The sequence below is a fragment of the Ambystoma mexicanum genome, chromosome 10, assembly GCF_040938575.1.
Source record: "Ambystoma mexicanum isolate Mex_15411 chromosome 10, UKY_AmexF1_1, whole genome shotgun sequence".
NCBI lineage: Eukaryota > Metazoa > Chordata > Amphibia > Caudata > Ambystomatidae > Ambystoma > Ambystoma mexicanum.
The window spans coordinates 1,176,622,091-1,176,636,500 of NC_090932.1; the positions used below are offsets into that span (position 1 = coordinate 1,176,622,091).

General features: G+C 44.4%; 1 protein-coding gene across 6 annotated transcripts in view; it reads right to left on the reverse strand.

Moving 5' to 3' along the window:
• The window catches only part of OSBP2 (oxysterol binding protein 2), a 2,072,116-nt gene that overhangs the window by 209,373 nt on the left and 1,848,333 nt on the right, over window positions 1–14,410 (reverse strand). For all 6 annotated transcript variants that reach the window (XM_069619135.1, XM_069619136.1, XM_069619134.1 and 3 more), the window contains one exon: window positions 9,560–9,655. In XM_069619135.1, the coding sequence (XP_069475236.1) occupies window positions 9,560–9,655 (96 nt within the window). The remainder of the gene's footprint in view (window positions 1–9,559; window positions 9,656–14,410) is intronic.

A 14,410-nucleotide genomic window follows, 5' to 3' on the forward strand; every position in this document is an offset into this window, starting at 1 on the left:
CCCATTGCCACATTCGAAAGTACACATGGGAAAAGCAGTGTGGCAGAAAAGACTGAAATTAAATGAAAGCCGTGGCAGTAGAGTATACCAGGCAAAGCCAAGTGCGTGAAGTGAATTACTTAAAGAAAGTCTTGGCAGGAAAGTATACCAGGCAAAGCCAAGTGGGTGAAGTGAACTACAGTGAATGTGAAAAGGAATCTGGCAGGAGAGTATACCATCTATTTTGTGAATTAAAGAATCCCAAGGAAGATCCATGCCCAAAGTATTCTGAATGGTAGTGAATGTGTAAAGAGAACCTGGCAGTAAAGTATACTAAGTGTTTTGCGAGTCTGCAATCTGCACCCAAATTGTATCAAGGAACTTTATGAAATAACCTGGAGGAGGAATATACCAGGTGTTATTTTGTGAGTTTGAGAATACCAAGGAAGATTTCTGCCCTTAGGATTTTTGGATTATGTTGAATGTGAAAAGGACTTTGGGGTGGGAGACATTTCTGATGGAATAGGTTGCAATATCAAGAGGAGGAGAGTTAGCCTCTAGAGCTACCAAAACTTCTTTTGAACTTTTGTTTTTGGTGGAGAGAAACCTGGGGAAGGGAGTGATTGCCTGGCACTATGAACATCATTCATTTGGAACTTTTGTTGGATTTACACCTTTTTGTTGTACTTGAACATTTCTGCACTTTGAAAGTCAGAGACATTACTCTTAGCGCCATATAGTTACTAGTAGAGTGCGAGGCTTAGGATAGGATTTCAGACACAGGACATTTTTGGTTTGGACACCTTGACACACAACAGGCCCTTTTTTTTTGCTGAGGTAGGAAAATACCTCCTAGGTTACGGACAGTAAGGCATTTTTCAACACCTTTATCATTTAATAAAGGTTTATGGTAAACACCATGATTCCTCTGTGTGTGCATCTTATTCATGGTTCATCACAGAACCAAAAGGAGGAAAACATCTCAAAGGAGAACCCTCCTTGAAGCTCAGACAGGTAGGTTTTCTGTGGTGTTCCAGGCAACAAGTGGACAACAGTCAGCATGCCAGGGAAGCATTCCATGGTCTTCACAGGAAATAGGTAAAAGAGAAAAACATGGGCTAAGGCGAAGAAGCAACCAGAGAAAGGACTGCAAGACTTTGGAGAAACAAGGTATCCAAAGATAACATGTAAAGAGTGAAGCAACAGATAAGGCGAGGAATCAGGTGCATGGGAGACAACAGCAAGGGATAGGAAACGTCTGCTATAAGTTCACAAGTTGCCTTACGTGATGCGACGCATCCATCAGTTGGCTTCCTGATCCGATTAAGCTTCCGCATTCCAAATGACTAGAACTGGAATTCAGCCATCTTGGAGGTGGTGTGAGATTCATACTTTCATAAGTGAGCAACCATCTGGGTGAGATCGCAGTGCACTGGCAACCTGCAATAGAGATCCTAACAGAAAAAAGGGGCAAAGAAGAACGTCTGGGAGATCATAACATCATGTGGGTGCTAGTCACTGGACTGTGGTTCATTATGTATGATAGACCGATCCGCCAAAGGCGGAAATTCTGGTAAATGGGTAGACAGAGTGGAATTGTGCAGACATAACTGGATGTTATTAAGACATGCCGACCAAGGTTAAATTGTGTTCTTTTAGGAAGTGTACTGTTTTAAAGTAACCGACTAAATGTATCAACCCCCATAAAATCCTTGCGAAATGCTCAGGGACCATTTTCTGCGAGAGGGGTATTCTGCCTATTTTCCTGGCCATTTCTCTATAGCTGTACAATAATACAAGCAGACTCTGTTGCTGCTGTCATGCTAGCCTTTGTGGATTTATTGGACAGCTCTTCACAGTTGGTGCTGCCAGGACTCTGATTCATTATGCCCAGCTGAGATAGTAACAGGAGTATGAGACTGCTCCCCATCAATTAATTATGCCCCCCTCTTTGGCAAGCTGTTCGTGGAAATGACGGCTTGGGGCAGCTATCGTGGATGGAGAGGCTCAATACAATAAAGATGAACCTTATCCAGAGGGTGCTGTACCTGTTTAAAATGCTGCCAGTCCGTGCCCCGGAAACACTCTTAAAAGAAGCTAAGACACGAATTTTAAGGTTCCTTTGGCAAAATCAGAAACCCTGGGTGGGATACGAGACATTAATACTGCCGAAGGATCATGGAAGTGTGGGGCTCCCGGATCTGATGCTGTATTACAGGGCGGCACAATTTAGGGCAATGGTCCCACATCTGAGGAAGGACTCCGGGAGACAGTGGGTATACTTGGAAAATCAGTATATGCTCCTAGCAATTGTGGGGGAATGGCTCTGGGTCCCAAGGGGGAAGCTCCCGAGGAGAATTTGAGAACACCCGATCCTCAGGGTCCATTGGGAGGTGTTGAGCATGGGAGGGAGAGCGGGCAGGATTACTACATGGCCCTCCCTGATGAGCCAAATTTGGGCCCCACCTTTAAGAGATGCCATACCAGAGGTTGCAATGTATCAGTCATGGTTTGAGGATGGGCTAACCAGGGTGGGTCAACTATGGAAAAGAGGGAAATTCATATGTATACAGGACTTGGAAGAATTATCGGTGCTCCTGTACCTTAGGCTAAAGGGAATATTTGCCACAGAAAAGTAGAAGGAGTGAATTCAGAGGCCCGTTGAAAAAGTCCTTGACGGGTACACGGAAATGAAAGGTCTCATCCCAGCCCTCTATGGGACCCTGCTAGAACCAAAAGGAGGGGCAGTACAGGGACTTCGCAGGGGGTGGGAGAGGGAACTGGGGATGGAGCTGGATGAACAACTCTGGCAACAGATGTGTAGAAGAGTTTTTATGACACTGATATCATGCCAATATAAGCTCCACGGCCTGAAGTTATTACACCACTGGCAATACGATCCGACGCGTCTAAGATTTTCCCCACAGTGACCGCCCAGTGCTTGCACAGCTGTGGTAACAAAGCAGACTATTGGCACATGTAGTGGGACTGTCCCAGGGTGAAGGTGTACTGGGCGGAGGTCCTGGGTTGGATCAAAGACGGTGGGGAGGGCATGCAGGCTTGATCCCATGTTGGTGCTATTTGGTTTAGAAAGGCAGGGGGACCAGTGGCATGTCCTCTTACCACTGGTGCACTTCCTCCTCCTGGCAGCACGAGCATGTTGTACTAGGTACTGGAAGTAGACGTCCATTCCTACCTTGAAGGACCGGTCAAACACAGCAAAAGACATATATTTGATGGAAAATATCACTGCAGCGATTCACGAAAGGAGTGCATCCATAGAGATGGACTGGCAACAATTCCGTAATAACTTTGGGTGAGGTGGAACAGGGTATATGGACTATAAAGTGAGACGCAGTCCTGCCCGGGTGGACAATAGACAATAGGGGAGCATTACAAAGCACAGTTTGATGTGAGTTGAGCTCTTGAGACCACTCAGACATTGTTTGATATATTTGTGCACTTGGAGGGGAGGTGGGAGTGGGAGGGCAGGGGGCGGGGTAATTCTTGGGGCATTTTATGACACCAGTATTGCTTGTAGAGGTTCCAAACAATAGTTGGTCCCAAGCCATATATTAAAATCAGCACATTTCTTAAATAATGCATCATGCCATACACCTAGAGTGTCCCACCATTAAAACAGAATACTTTCAAACTTGGACCTTCTTGACCAGGCCCTATGCAAAAATGTGGAGGCAAAAAAACACAGAATTTAAGTTGTTAGTGTTTTTGCAATAGGCCATTGCCACATCTACATGCCGAATATTCACCATTCTGAACATTGGGAATACGTAACTACATCTTAAGTCCCTATATCCTACACAAAACAGCAGGAACTGAGTAAGGGTCTCTTCCAGTGCTCCACATACCAGGCAAGCTGTTCCATTGGAATCATGCCAGTTCTTTGTGGACCATGCCACTTTCAGAGTGTTGATACGAAGTTGGCTATAGAATGCTTGTGCTATACGTGGCCTGATAATATCCAGGGAGACTTCATATCCAAAATCCTGTCATGCTCTCAAGTAAGGCTGCCCTGTACTAAGAATGTGACATGCTTCTTCCATAAAATGCCTTGCTGCTTCTGTGCAAGCACTTTTGACCTGTTCTTTAGTACATTCTGTCATTTCATGTGGTGACCTCCAAAGATTACCCAGGTACAATAGCGTCATTCCGAGTCGCACATGATTGAACCAGGTAAGTGATCTTGATCCCTCCAGTGTCATTAGGTGATATAATACCACTCTAAATTTAAAAAGACTCTGAGTCGACCATATTCTTACCCAATAGAGTAATGGTTTTAGGCTAACCCTTCCATGACCCCCAAATCTCTGCTCCGTACAGAGATGAGGAAAGAGCATGTAGCCTATAGATTTAAAGCGCTGGAGTAATTGGACCCCCCACCATGGGTTGTGTATCATTTTCTGATCGCACCACTAAGTTTACCTAAGGTCACTGGCTTTGGTCACATGTTTCAACCATAGGAAATTTTCTGAGAACGTTATGCCCAAGTAGTCATAGGTGTTCTAATTGAATGCCATCAATTTCAATATTCACTGCCACACTCTTGGCTAGTCTATGTCTAAACGACATAATTTCTGCTTTTTCTTTGTTTAGCTCTAGACAAAGCCCTTTCCACTTTCTATTAAAAGCAGTCATAGTGTGTTTAAGGTTCCTCAGGGTGGTTGCTAACAAAACTGTGTTGTCAGCGAAGAACAACTCCAGGAATGTATCCATGGCCATTTTAGGTGGGTCTAAACAGCATTCAACTAGCTCCTTGTTTACTTTGTTTATATAAGGCGCAAAAGTACGCCCCCCTGCCGTACTCCCCTCTGCACCTCTATTGGCTCTGTCATCCCCCCACCCCCATACCCCTGGGACCCCAACAAATGACGCTTTATTTCCTGAGTAGAGCGATTTAAGGATGGCCAGGTTTCTAGATCGCATATACCTTGGCTCTTTTTGGTATAGTGTATTTTTCAAGTATCAGTATAAAACTCTGATCGATAGTGCTGATCCCATGTTCAAAACCATATTGTAAGTGATGTATGATCCCAGAACAATAAGCCCAGGTCTGCAAGTGCCCTAGAATCACTTTGGCAAAACTCTTTCCCACTGTATCTAACAGGGATATTGATTGGTAGTTCCCTGGTAGATCTCTGTGCCCTTCTTGAAAATGGGCATTATTTAACCCTTGCGCCATGACTGCGGCACAAATCTTGCACTTATAGCAGCATTGAAGATATGGCATAGTACCAGGGCCCAAATAACGAATTTGTCCTTATATAAGTCGATCAGCATATTATCAGGCCCCAGGGTTTTGACACCCTCCTCCCTGCACAAAAGCCTTGATTCCCCTCTCTACCTCCTTCACTGTGATGTTCATAGTCTCCCTTCCCTCTACCGATCCCCCACAAATTGATTGGGCTTCAAGATTGTACTCTTGACGGTGACAATATACACTGGCAAAATGGTTATGCCAAGCATCAGGGGTGCACTGTAAATTGTTAAATTCATTCAGGTCCTTACTCATCAACAATTTCCAAAAAGAGCATGAATCACCTTTTTTGCATGCGTTGAGCATGTCATCCCATCTACTGCCAGTAAAGTGCTCTTTTTCAGCTTAGTTAGGATTTTCTAAGAAGACCGTAAAAACCTAAGCTGGGACTTATCTACAAGCGGCCCCATCCTTTAAACAGGATACCACACTGGCTTTAGCTAATCTACATTTGTCATCGAACAATCAATTTTTCTTCAACACATTACTCTTTATATTCTTGGATGGTTTTGTAAAGAAGGGGGACCGTTTTTAGGTCACTACTTGATAATTCTCTAGAATGCTCTGGTCAGAACTTGGGTTATCACATATAGCAGCAACATTGCCTGTAATAGCACCATAAATACAAGGTTTGCTGGTACATTAAACCACTTGTGCCTAGCATGTCCCCCAGTGCTATTTGAACCCCCTTGTCTTCCCGTTGATCTCCATTAAAATCCCAGCTTCATATAGTACTCATAATAGGCTTATTGTCACTCTTGTGGCGGTTGAGAACTTCGGATTTAACCACCAGATCCCAATCCCTGGCACATATGAAGATACAGTCTATTCTTGAAATACCATTATGCCCAAAAAATATATTTTTCGCTGGTTGGTCTGGTTCAATTCTACTATTGCTGGCTCTTAGATTCAGATCTTGTAGTATACATGCGGTCTTTATTGCCTGAGGGTGGGATTTATGTGGATAATCGGCCACTAAGGGTGTAATCCCCCAGGCTAAATACTGTTTATCCCACAGTCCTTCAATATCGTTCAAGTGCTCATATTGTAAATTCAATTCGCCCACAGCCAGGACAAGTGGGAAATCCCTTCGGTTTAACAATACATGCCACATATACTAATGGAGATTAAAGGAATTTGTCTAAAGGTTATCTGAATATCGGGTAGCAATCAGAGAAGCTCAAAGAAGGATTGAAAACTGTGGTATAGTGTTAGAATATTTCTGATGAGACTAACAATTCCCACTGAGGTGTTCAAGCGTTTAATTCATGAGAGTGGTCAGCCCCCCCAAGACCCAGGGCTAGGGATAGAATTAACCCAGGCCAGGGAGATTTTGTTGGGAAAGACTCTGCTGGTGTGACCAAGGAAAACAAATTGCTCTGAAATAAATAACTAAATAGAATACAAATGAGTCTCCAGTCAACTACCTTCATCATTTGAATGTTGTATTAATGCAGCATTCTGGAATTACCAAACTGGCAGAAATGGCTCAAAAAGCTGTGGCTGCAGTATTTATCCAGGGGTTCACGAATAAACTTCAGCAACAACTGAAGGCTATTTGTGCTGGGTGGCAAACCTAGCCCTTAAATAAAACTATTGGCAGTGGCGAATCACTGTTTCTTGCCAAGAGCAAAAGCATGAAATAACCGAGTGCAAATGAATGTCCCTTGAATTAAAAAGGTTGCAGGGGGCGAGGCAGAGGGGAGAATATGAACACAAATGAAAATGTGAATGGAGGATTACAGGTGAATGTTAGAGACATAGATGTGGAAAATCTAAGGCTACAGGATGGAGTGGTGGTGCCCCCTACCCTCAAGTTGTGCAGTGCTTTCAAAATGGGTTTGTGACAAGTATTACTTCATTCCATTACCATAAGCAGGAGGGGCACTGGAATTTCAAGTGTCCCAACATACCCCAGTTTGAGGTTGCTGTAAACCCAACTGTCCCTTCCGTCCCAAACATGCGCACATAGAATTTACACCTCAGGTAAAGCTTGGGGGTTAGGACAGCTAGGGGAAAGGTGAAAATGTCATGGAAGCATTGACAATCATACATAAAGAGGGTTTCTCTGTTGACTGTGAAATTGGGGGAAAGGTTGTCCACCATCTAATAGATTTGGGGGACAATCAATGTGCAATTAGGCCGAAAGATGTTCCTGCTTTGCCGCTTTCTTCTACGACTGTAAAACCAGTTCATAGTTCCAATAATTCTGTGTTACACCTTGTTACAAAGCCCTTGACAGTGACTACAGGTGATATTTCAGAGGAACATGCTTTTCTTTTGAGCCTCTTCACTTCAGTGAATTTGTGAGGGTGTGACTTCCCTAAATTGAGATGATCTATTTACTGGACATTCCTGGTGAAATGAAACAAGGTTTTGGCAAGGATACAGGGCCTCACCAGAATCAGATGTTTGGCGGTATCCCAGCAGTAAATCCGCTGGGATACCACCAGCGACATTGTGTTACAGCAACTCGGTCTGCTATTAGCGCCGGATCCCGAGTTGTGGCAAGGCTACCACTCCCCATTTTGTTAGGAGTCCATAGGACTCTATGGGGCAGTATCAGCGCTATTACCGCTGGCGCTAATAGCGCCACGGAAATAGAAAATAGGCGGAAAGTGGCAAGATTTAACTCCAGCTCAAAGCTGGAGGTAAATCTGCTACTTTCCGCTCTAACTCGGGATTGGGCGGAGCAGTAATGCAACAGCAATAGCGTTACCGCCACATTTATACCACTCTTCCCAACCCGGGGTGGGTCTACTCTCCCATTTTCCCAGTCCTCCTCTGCACATATGTATTGAAATAGATTTTTTCTCTACCTTTGCAGTATGGGGTTGCATATTGGATTACTTGGTGATTGGATTTCCAGTTTGTACAATTGGTGCTTTCACTCTTCCGATTTGTCATGCCCAGCTGAGATGGTCATGGTAACAAGAGTAGCGGACTGCACAATTGTACCTCTGATACCAGCAAACACATTCACAAAGCGCAGGTGGAATTCACTGCATTTCCATTTAGTAGGAACAAGCTCACACTACAACAGCATAGAATAATGACGCTGTCCTCTATCCCAAACAGGTCAGTTGAATGGATATTTGCCCAATGGCAATTCTAATGGTGTTATGCAAGTTGACTGTGGCTATCAGAAATACTTAATTTATTTCAAACTTTAGGTCCAGTCAGAGTCAACAGCCGGTAAGTGATATTGCCCAATGGGATGCAAGCGCAAAGTCAGAGATGTTAACTGGCGGGGGAGGAATGGAGTAAAAACTTCCTATGTAAAATTTTGAGCTATTCAAGTTCAAAATTCGCAAAAGCAAGCACATGGGCGCATCCATTTTGTGAAATGGATGCCCGCCTGTGCTGGCTTTTGCTTTTGCGGCACTATGAAGGAAAAGCCAGCCAGCTGTAGTAAACAAAAGCTACCGCTGAGTGGCTTTTCCTTCATTGGTGCTGTACGCGGAGGACGGGGACCGGAGACCAGAGCAGGAAAGCTGCAGCTGAATCTCGGTAAGTGCTATTTATTTTTTTTTTAAAATAAGCACTAGCTGCGTTTTTTTTTCTAAGTTTTCCGGGCTGGAGGAGCCCGGAAAACTTAGAAATAAAACCGCAGCTTTAAAAACGTTGTATTTATGTTTGTGGTGGCTTTTGAAGCTACCGCACACATAAATACAACGTTATTGTGTTTGAAAACACTGCGGTTTTTCTTTCCGAGTTTCTCAGGCTCCTCCGGCTCGGAGGAGCCTGAGAAACTCGGAAAGAAAAACCGCAGCGTTTTCAAACACAACCGCGCTGTGTTTCTGCTTGTTGTGGCTATCACTTGTAATGGTGTTTTGCAAGTTGACTGTGGCTACTGGAAATATTTCATTTATTTCAAACTTTAGGTCCAGTCAGGGTCAACAGCCGCTAAGTGGTGCTGCCCAATGGGATGTTGTCTTTCCAATTTTCCTGTATCCAACTGTTGAACTGTAAATCAGTGGCAACGAAGCAGGGAATCAAGAGGCTGAAGCACACAGACTGAAAACCAAAATGGCTTACTTTAGTTTTTTTTTAAATGGCAGATAAAGGTAAACTTTGATGAAATGTAAGACTTAACAGTCGATAAGGTGCACAGTTTGTATAGGTTTGAAGCGTTTCAGCAGTGTCCACAATTGTAGGTCTGAATGGAAAATAGACAGCAATACAAGAAGCATTTTCTGAAGGAGATGAAGAAATCCATTAGTACTTGTTTGAAACACTATAATATCCCCTTTCATAGTTGCCCATCATCATAAGGCGGAACTTATTAAACACGTCTGAACTTACCTTTCTTGGGACATCCCTGGAGAAGTAGCTGTATGGCGTAAATTTTAGATGACACATGTCTTTTGTTTTGTAGTTAACAATATCTATGTCGCCAGACTGAAAAAAAGACACATCAAATCTTAGGTTTTCATAATTGTATCATGTTAAAATAATACACAGACACATTTTCATGAGTGTAAACATACCACACAGAGATGAGGAATCCAGAGGCTAAGATATGCCTGCACAAACTCTGCAGTTCAAGGGATAGTTCTAATGTGTAGGATGTGAGCCAGTAACCATTCTGTGTAGCCTGGACCATAGCTCTGCCAACAAGATGACATTAGAAGGCGTGTAACAACTAAAAACCTCCAGATTTATAAGGATAGTTGTGTTTTGAGTGTCAGGTGCATACAAGTTGGATGTGCTGTCTTGAACTGGAGAACAAGCTTGACTAACAGCGTTCCTTCCTTGTTACTTATTGACATTCAGGGACCGATTCCCATTTTTTTTTTTTATCCGCTTAACTGTACATAGGGCACCTGTATGTTGTCACAGACTGTCTTAAAAATATGCAGACTCCAGAGAATGGTTCATGGGTATTTATTTTGTAAAATTCAAATGGTTTAGAAACTTGATGGAATGCAAAGACAATGTGGAACACTTGGGTAAGTCCCTCTTTCTTCTCATGTGGGCTTTACACCTCCCTAGCCCAGACTTCCCCATTTCACAGGTTGTCAACTAGAGATCAGTAACACATAATATATATAATTCTGACAAGAGTGATGTCCTCTTTAGGACTTACTCATGTTCTTTTGGAATAATTATTCTTTATTTTTTCCTCAGGCTTTTCTATCTCACTCCATCTGGGATTTTTCTTGGGGAAGATTATCCTAACAATTACACAGGGCATGATTCAAGAAGATCTGGTGCCTTTACAAAAGAATAGTTCCTATCACTCAACCCCTCTATGCCCTTGCGTTCCTGTCCCTAAGGTTCCCTTCCTCACTTTTTCCTTCTCTTGCCTTCTCTGCTCCCTTCTATTTTCCTCCTCCTCCTCTTCCTCTGTACCTCATCCATTTGTCCCTCTGATGGTCACACAAACTCTTAATTAATTACTCTTCCACTCCTGCTCCTCTGTTCTACTCTCCACTTTGCCTTTCCACTCGCCACTCTCCTCTCTACTCTCTCCTCTGCTCTGCACATGCAACACTCTCCTCCCTCCTCCTCTCCTCTGCCCTTAACTCTCCACTCCCCCCTGCCCTCTACTATCCACTCTCCTCTCCACCCGCCCTTCTCCTCTCACTTCCATTCACCTCTTACACTTTCTCATACACCCTTCTTACTCTCATTCACTTATCCTCCTGCTCTCTCTCTCTCTCTCTCTCTTTCTCGCTCTCTCTAACCCCACTCACAACTACCAACAATCATTCAAACACTGTTGTACATAGGTACCGCTCTCTCTCACAATCAACACTCCATCCAAAACAATTTCCATCACAGAATTCTCAGCACTCTGCTCCACCGTCCTTTCTCTGCCTGATCTCTTGGTCCTCATCCACCCCACTTGACCTCACCCTAACAACCCACACTCCTGCTGTCCACTGCAGGGAGTTTATACGCCTGTCTTTCTGTGGTGGTCATTACCTGCCCTTCCCTTTAGCTCATGTGTTCATCTGTACCTCTGGGGCCAATCTGATCTTACTTTCCCCCTGTGGGTAGTGCCACAGCCGCAGGAAGTTTCAAAATCCCAACACAGCCCGCCCACTTTTCATTCATGGCTTTCGTGTTAGTCTCTTGGCCGTAGGGTTCGGTTAACCGGGTCGCTGTTGCAGAGACAAGTTGAGTTTCTTTTCACTGTGGAAATGGTTCCTGGGAAACTTGCTGATGCTGCAGTTCCATTTTGGAAGGGGGAAAGTCTTTCTCCAGCATGCAGTGACTTCCATCTGCTGTGTGCTTTCTGCTTACATGGAGTCCTGAAATGAAAGAACTCATACCTGCACAAAGTATCTCAGGCCTTGGGAGATTGATAGTGGTACCCTCCACTTGTAACAAGGCACATAAAGGGGGTATAGTGACTGGGGCTCTCCCAACTCTGTGTCTGGGGCAGAACTGGCTCTGATAAAAACCCTGGTTGGTCCCCGGCCCCAGGTTTAGAGGGGTCCCTAAACTCACCTGACAGAGTTAAGTACCCGATCCTTTCACAATGTGGCAAAAACATCAGCATTCTGAAGGTGCATTGATTCAAATGAATCTGCCTGTTTTGTATGGCTGTGTGCATGCATTCACAAACATGATGCAGTCTACTCGCATAATGCCAGTAAGGGTGTACTCGTTGTGGAACTGACACAATTGCAAGGACACTTCCGATGCACATTCGGATGTGCCTGAAACCGAGGAAGAACCCTACCCTTATTCAACTGTCCTTGCTCGAACCTGCTAGTATCACATTTACACCTTCTGTGCCGGTGAGCTCCCTTCCTCCACCATGCCGGCTCCTGCCTCAAGCTTCTGCACGCCGACTCATGCCTCCAGCTTCCTCGCACCGGCTCATGCCTCAAGCCTCTGTCTGCCTTGCCTGAAGCAGTCACGTCTTCTCCTGAGCTGCTTCTTACCATCTGGTTCACAAATGTAAACGTCACGCGCACCAGTGCCTTCATCCAAAAACTAGCATGCTCAATACGCTTGTTGCTCTGTGTCAGTTCCTTCATCCTCTTCATCTCAGTACTTAGGTGGTTGTGGGAACTGAAGTTCATTAATGGTTTCTGATGCCTAATAGCTGAAGGATCTTTTCCAAATATGTCACATGGAAGATAAGTTCTATTTGAAGGGGGACTAGCACTGAAGAAGGTTTTCTTTTTGGCAAAGGCATTCTTGGAGCTTTTAGACAAGGTATTCATGGGGCTGTCTGTTCTTAAACTAAGAATGAGAGGTTGATTTGTACGATGTTGAGAAAGGGCTTTTCTACTTTTCCTAAAAGGGGGAACAGACACATGGCAATAGGCCATTAGGGTATTCGATAATAGGGGGTCTTCCTCATGGTAAAATGGGGTATACCGTGCCTCATCCAGTGAGGCCATGACATCTCTGCAGTGGCTATCTCCCCCATGTGATCCTACCTCATATAGCTGCCCCCCAGGGTCAGGATCAGGTAGTGGCTGCCGTCCCCTGACCACATTGGAGGAGGCTACCCCCAGGCAATCCATGATGACTTCATTGGAATCATCACAGCTGGCTGGGGAGAGGGGCAGGAAGGAGCAGAGAGTATCAGGAGGATGGTTGGGTGGAACATCAAGGAGGAAGCTGGAAGCTGTGAGGAGGGTGGTGGAAAGAACATCAGAGAAGAGTTTGGCAGGATTTCCAAGGAAATAGCTGGAAGGAGTTTGTGAGGAGAGCACAGCAAGGTTGAGGTTGGGTGGAATATAAGGAGGGAAGTGGTACAGTGGAGGAGCTGATTGAACGTCAAGAGAAAGTAGAGTGATTGGAAAGGTATCAGAGAGAGAGATGAGTGGGGAGAAGGGTAGAGGGGAAGAAAGGAGTACCAATGAGGAGGTTGTATGGAACCAAAAGGTTAAGAGTAGAGATAAACACCAGGAGGAGGGTAGGTGAACTACTGTAAGGGTGGTTGGAGATAGAGCCAGAGTGGCAGGCAAGGAAAGACAGCAGAGGTGAGAAGAGCGGATTTAAGGACAAAAAAGGACCCCTTAGAATAAGTCTGTTGTGGCTTGTCGCTCGAGGAGGTACAAGGTTGGGAGCACAGGGAATAGAGTTGGGACCCTGGAGAGAAGTCTAGATTGTCAATTCCCTGATGGACGCTCTATACAGTTTACATTTCTCAACAACTTCCACCTGTCTGTGGAAGACCAAATGTACAGGCACATTTGGACCTGGAGATCGTTAGGAAAAATCTTCTGCTGTATCCATGACATGAAGAAGATTACCAAGTCCCACTGAAAAAAATCAGTGGATGATGAAACAACTATTCTCTCTGGGAGAGGAATTGTATTGAAGTTTTGCACACCCAAGAACTGTGAAGCTCAAAGAGAAGTATTATTGTACGTATAAAGATGAACTCAAGAAAATGTTATCCTGACAATGGCAAAAGGTTGGCTGGGGAGAGGGGCAAGAAGGAGGAGAGAATATCTGAAGGAAGTTATTAGGGAACATTAAGGAGGAAGCTGTGAGGCAAGTAGCACAAAGAACATTGAGAAAACTTTGCCAAGGGTTGTATGGAGAATATTCTAGGAGTTGTGTGAAGGGTGATGGTAATAAACAATGGAGAAACGTTTAGCCGAGTTGCCAAGGAAATATGCGGATGGAGCCATGAGGAGGAGAGGACAGAAAGGTGGTGGGTTGGTGTAATATCAGGAGGAAGGCGAGGAGAATTCCAAGAGGAGGTGATAGGAAGGCAAGAGAAAGCAGTCAGAGTGATTGGAGATGGAAGTGAGGGGGTACAAGAGAGATAGGAGAGTGGGAAGGAGAGAGGGCAACAAAGGAGTACCATGCAGAACGTTTTATGAAACCAAAAGGTTAGGACCAGAGAGGACCACGAGAAGGAGGGTGGTAGGACTCATGCATGAAAGGCTGGAGATACAGCTAAGGTGTGGAAGGTGTAAGGAAGGCATGGTATCAAAGTCAGACAGACAAGTGATCACAGTTGAAGAGTGTTTATTGAACTTTATCAAGGGGGTGGAAAACGCCTATCTAACCCTAAATCTAAGATGGGAGCAAGCTACAACCATCAAATAATAATACAGTCCTGGTGGAGTCAAGTCAAATAAAAAGGGCCTATACTAACAAAACTATTGTCAATCCTTTCCGCTATGCTACCAATAGTGTGGGATAATGTTCACAAAAAAGAAAGAAGTGTTC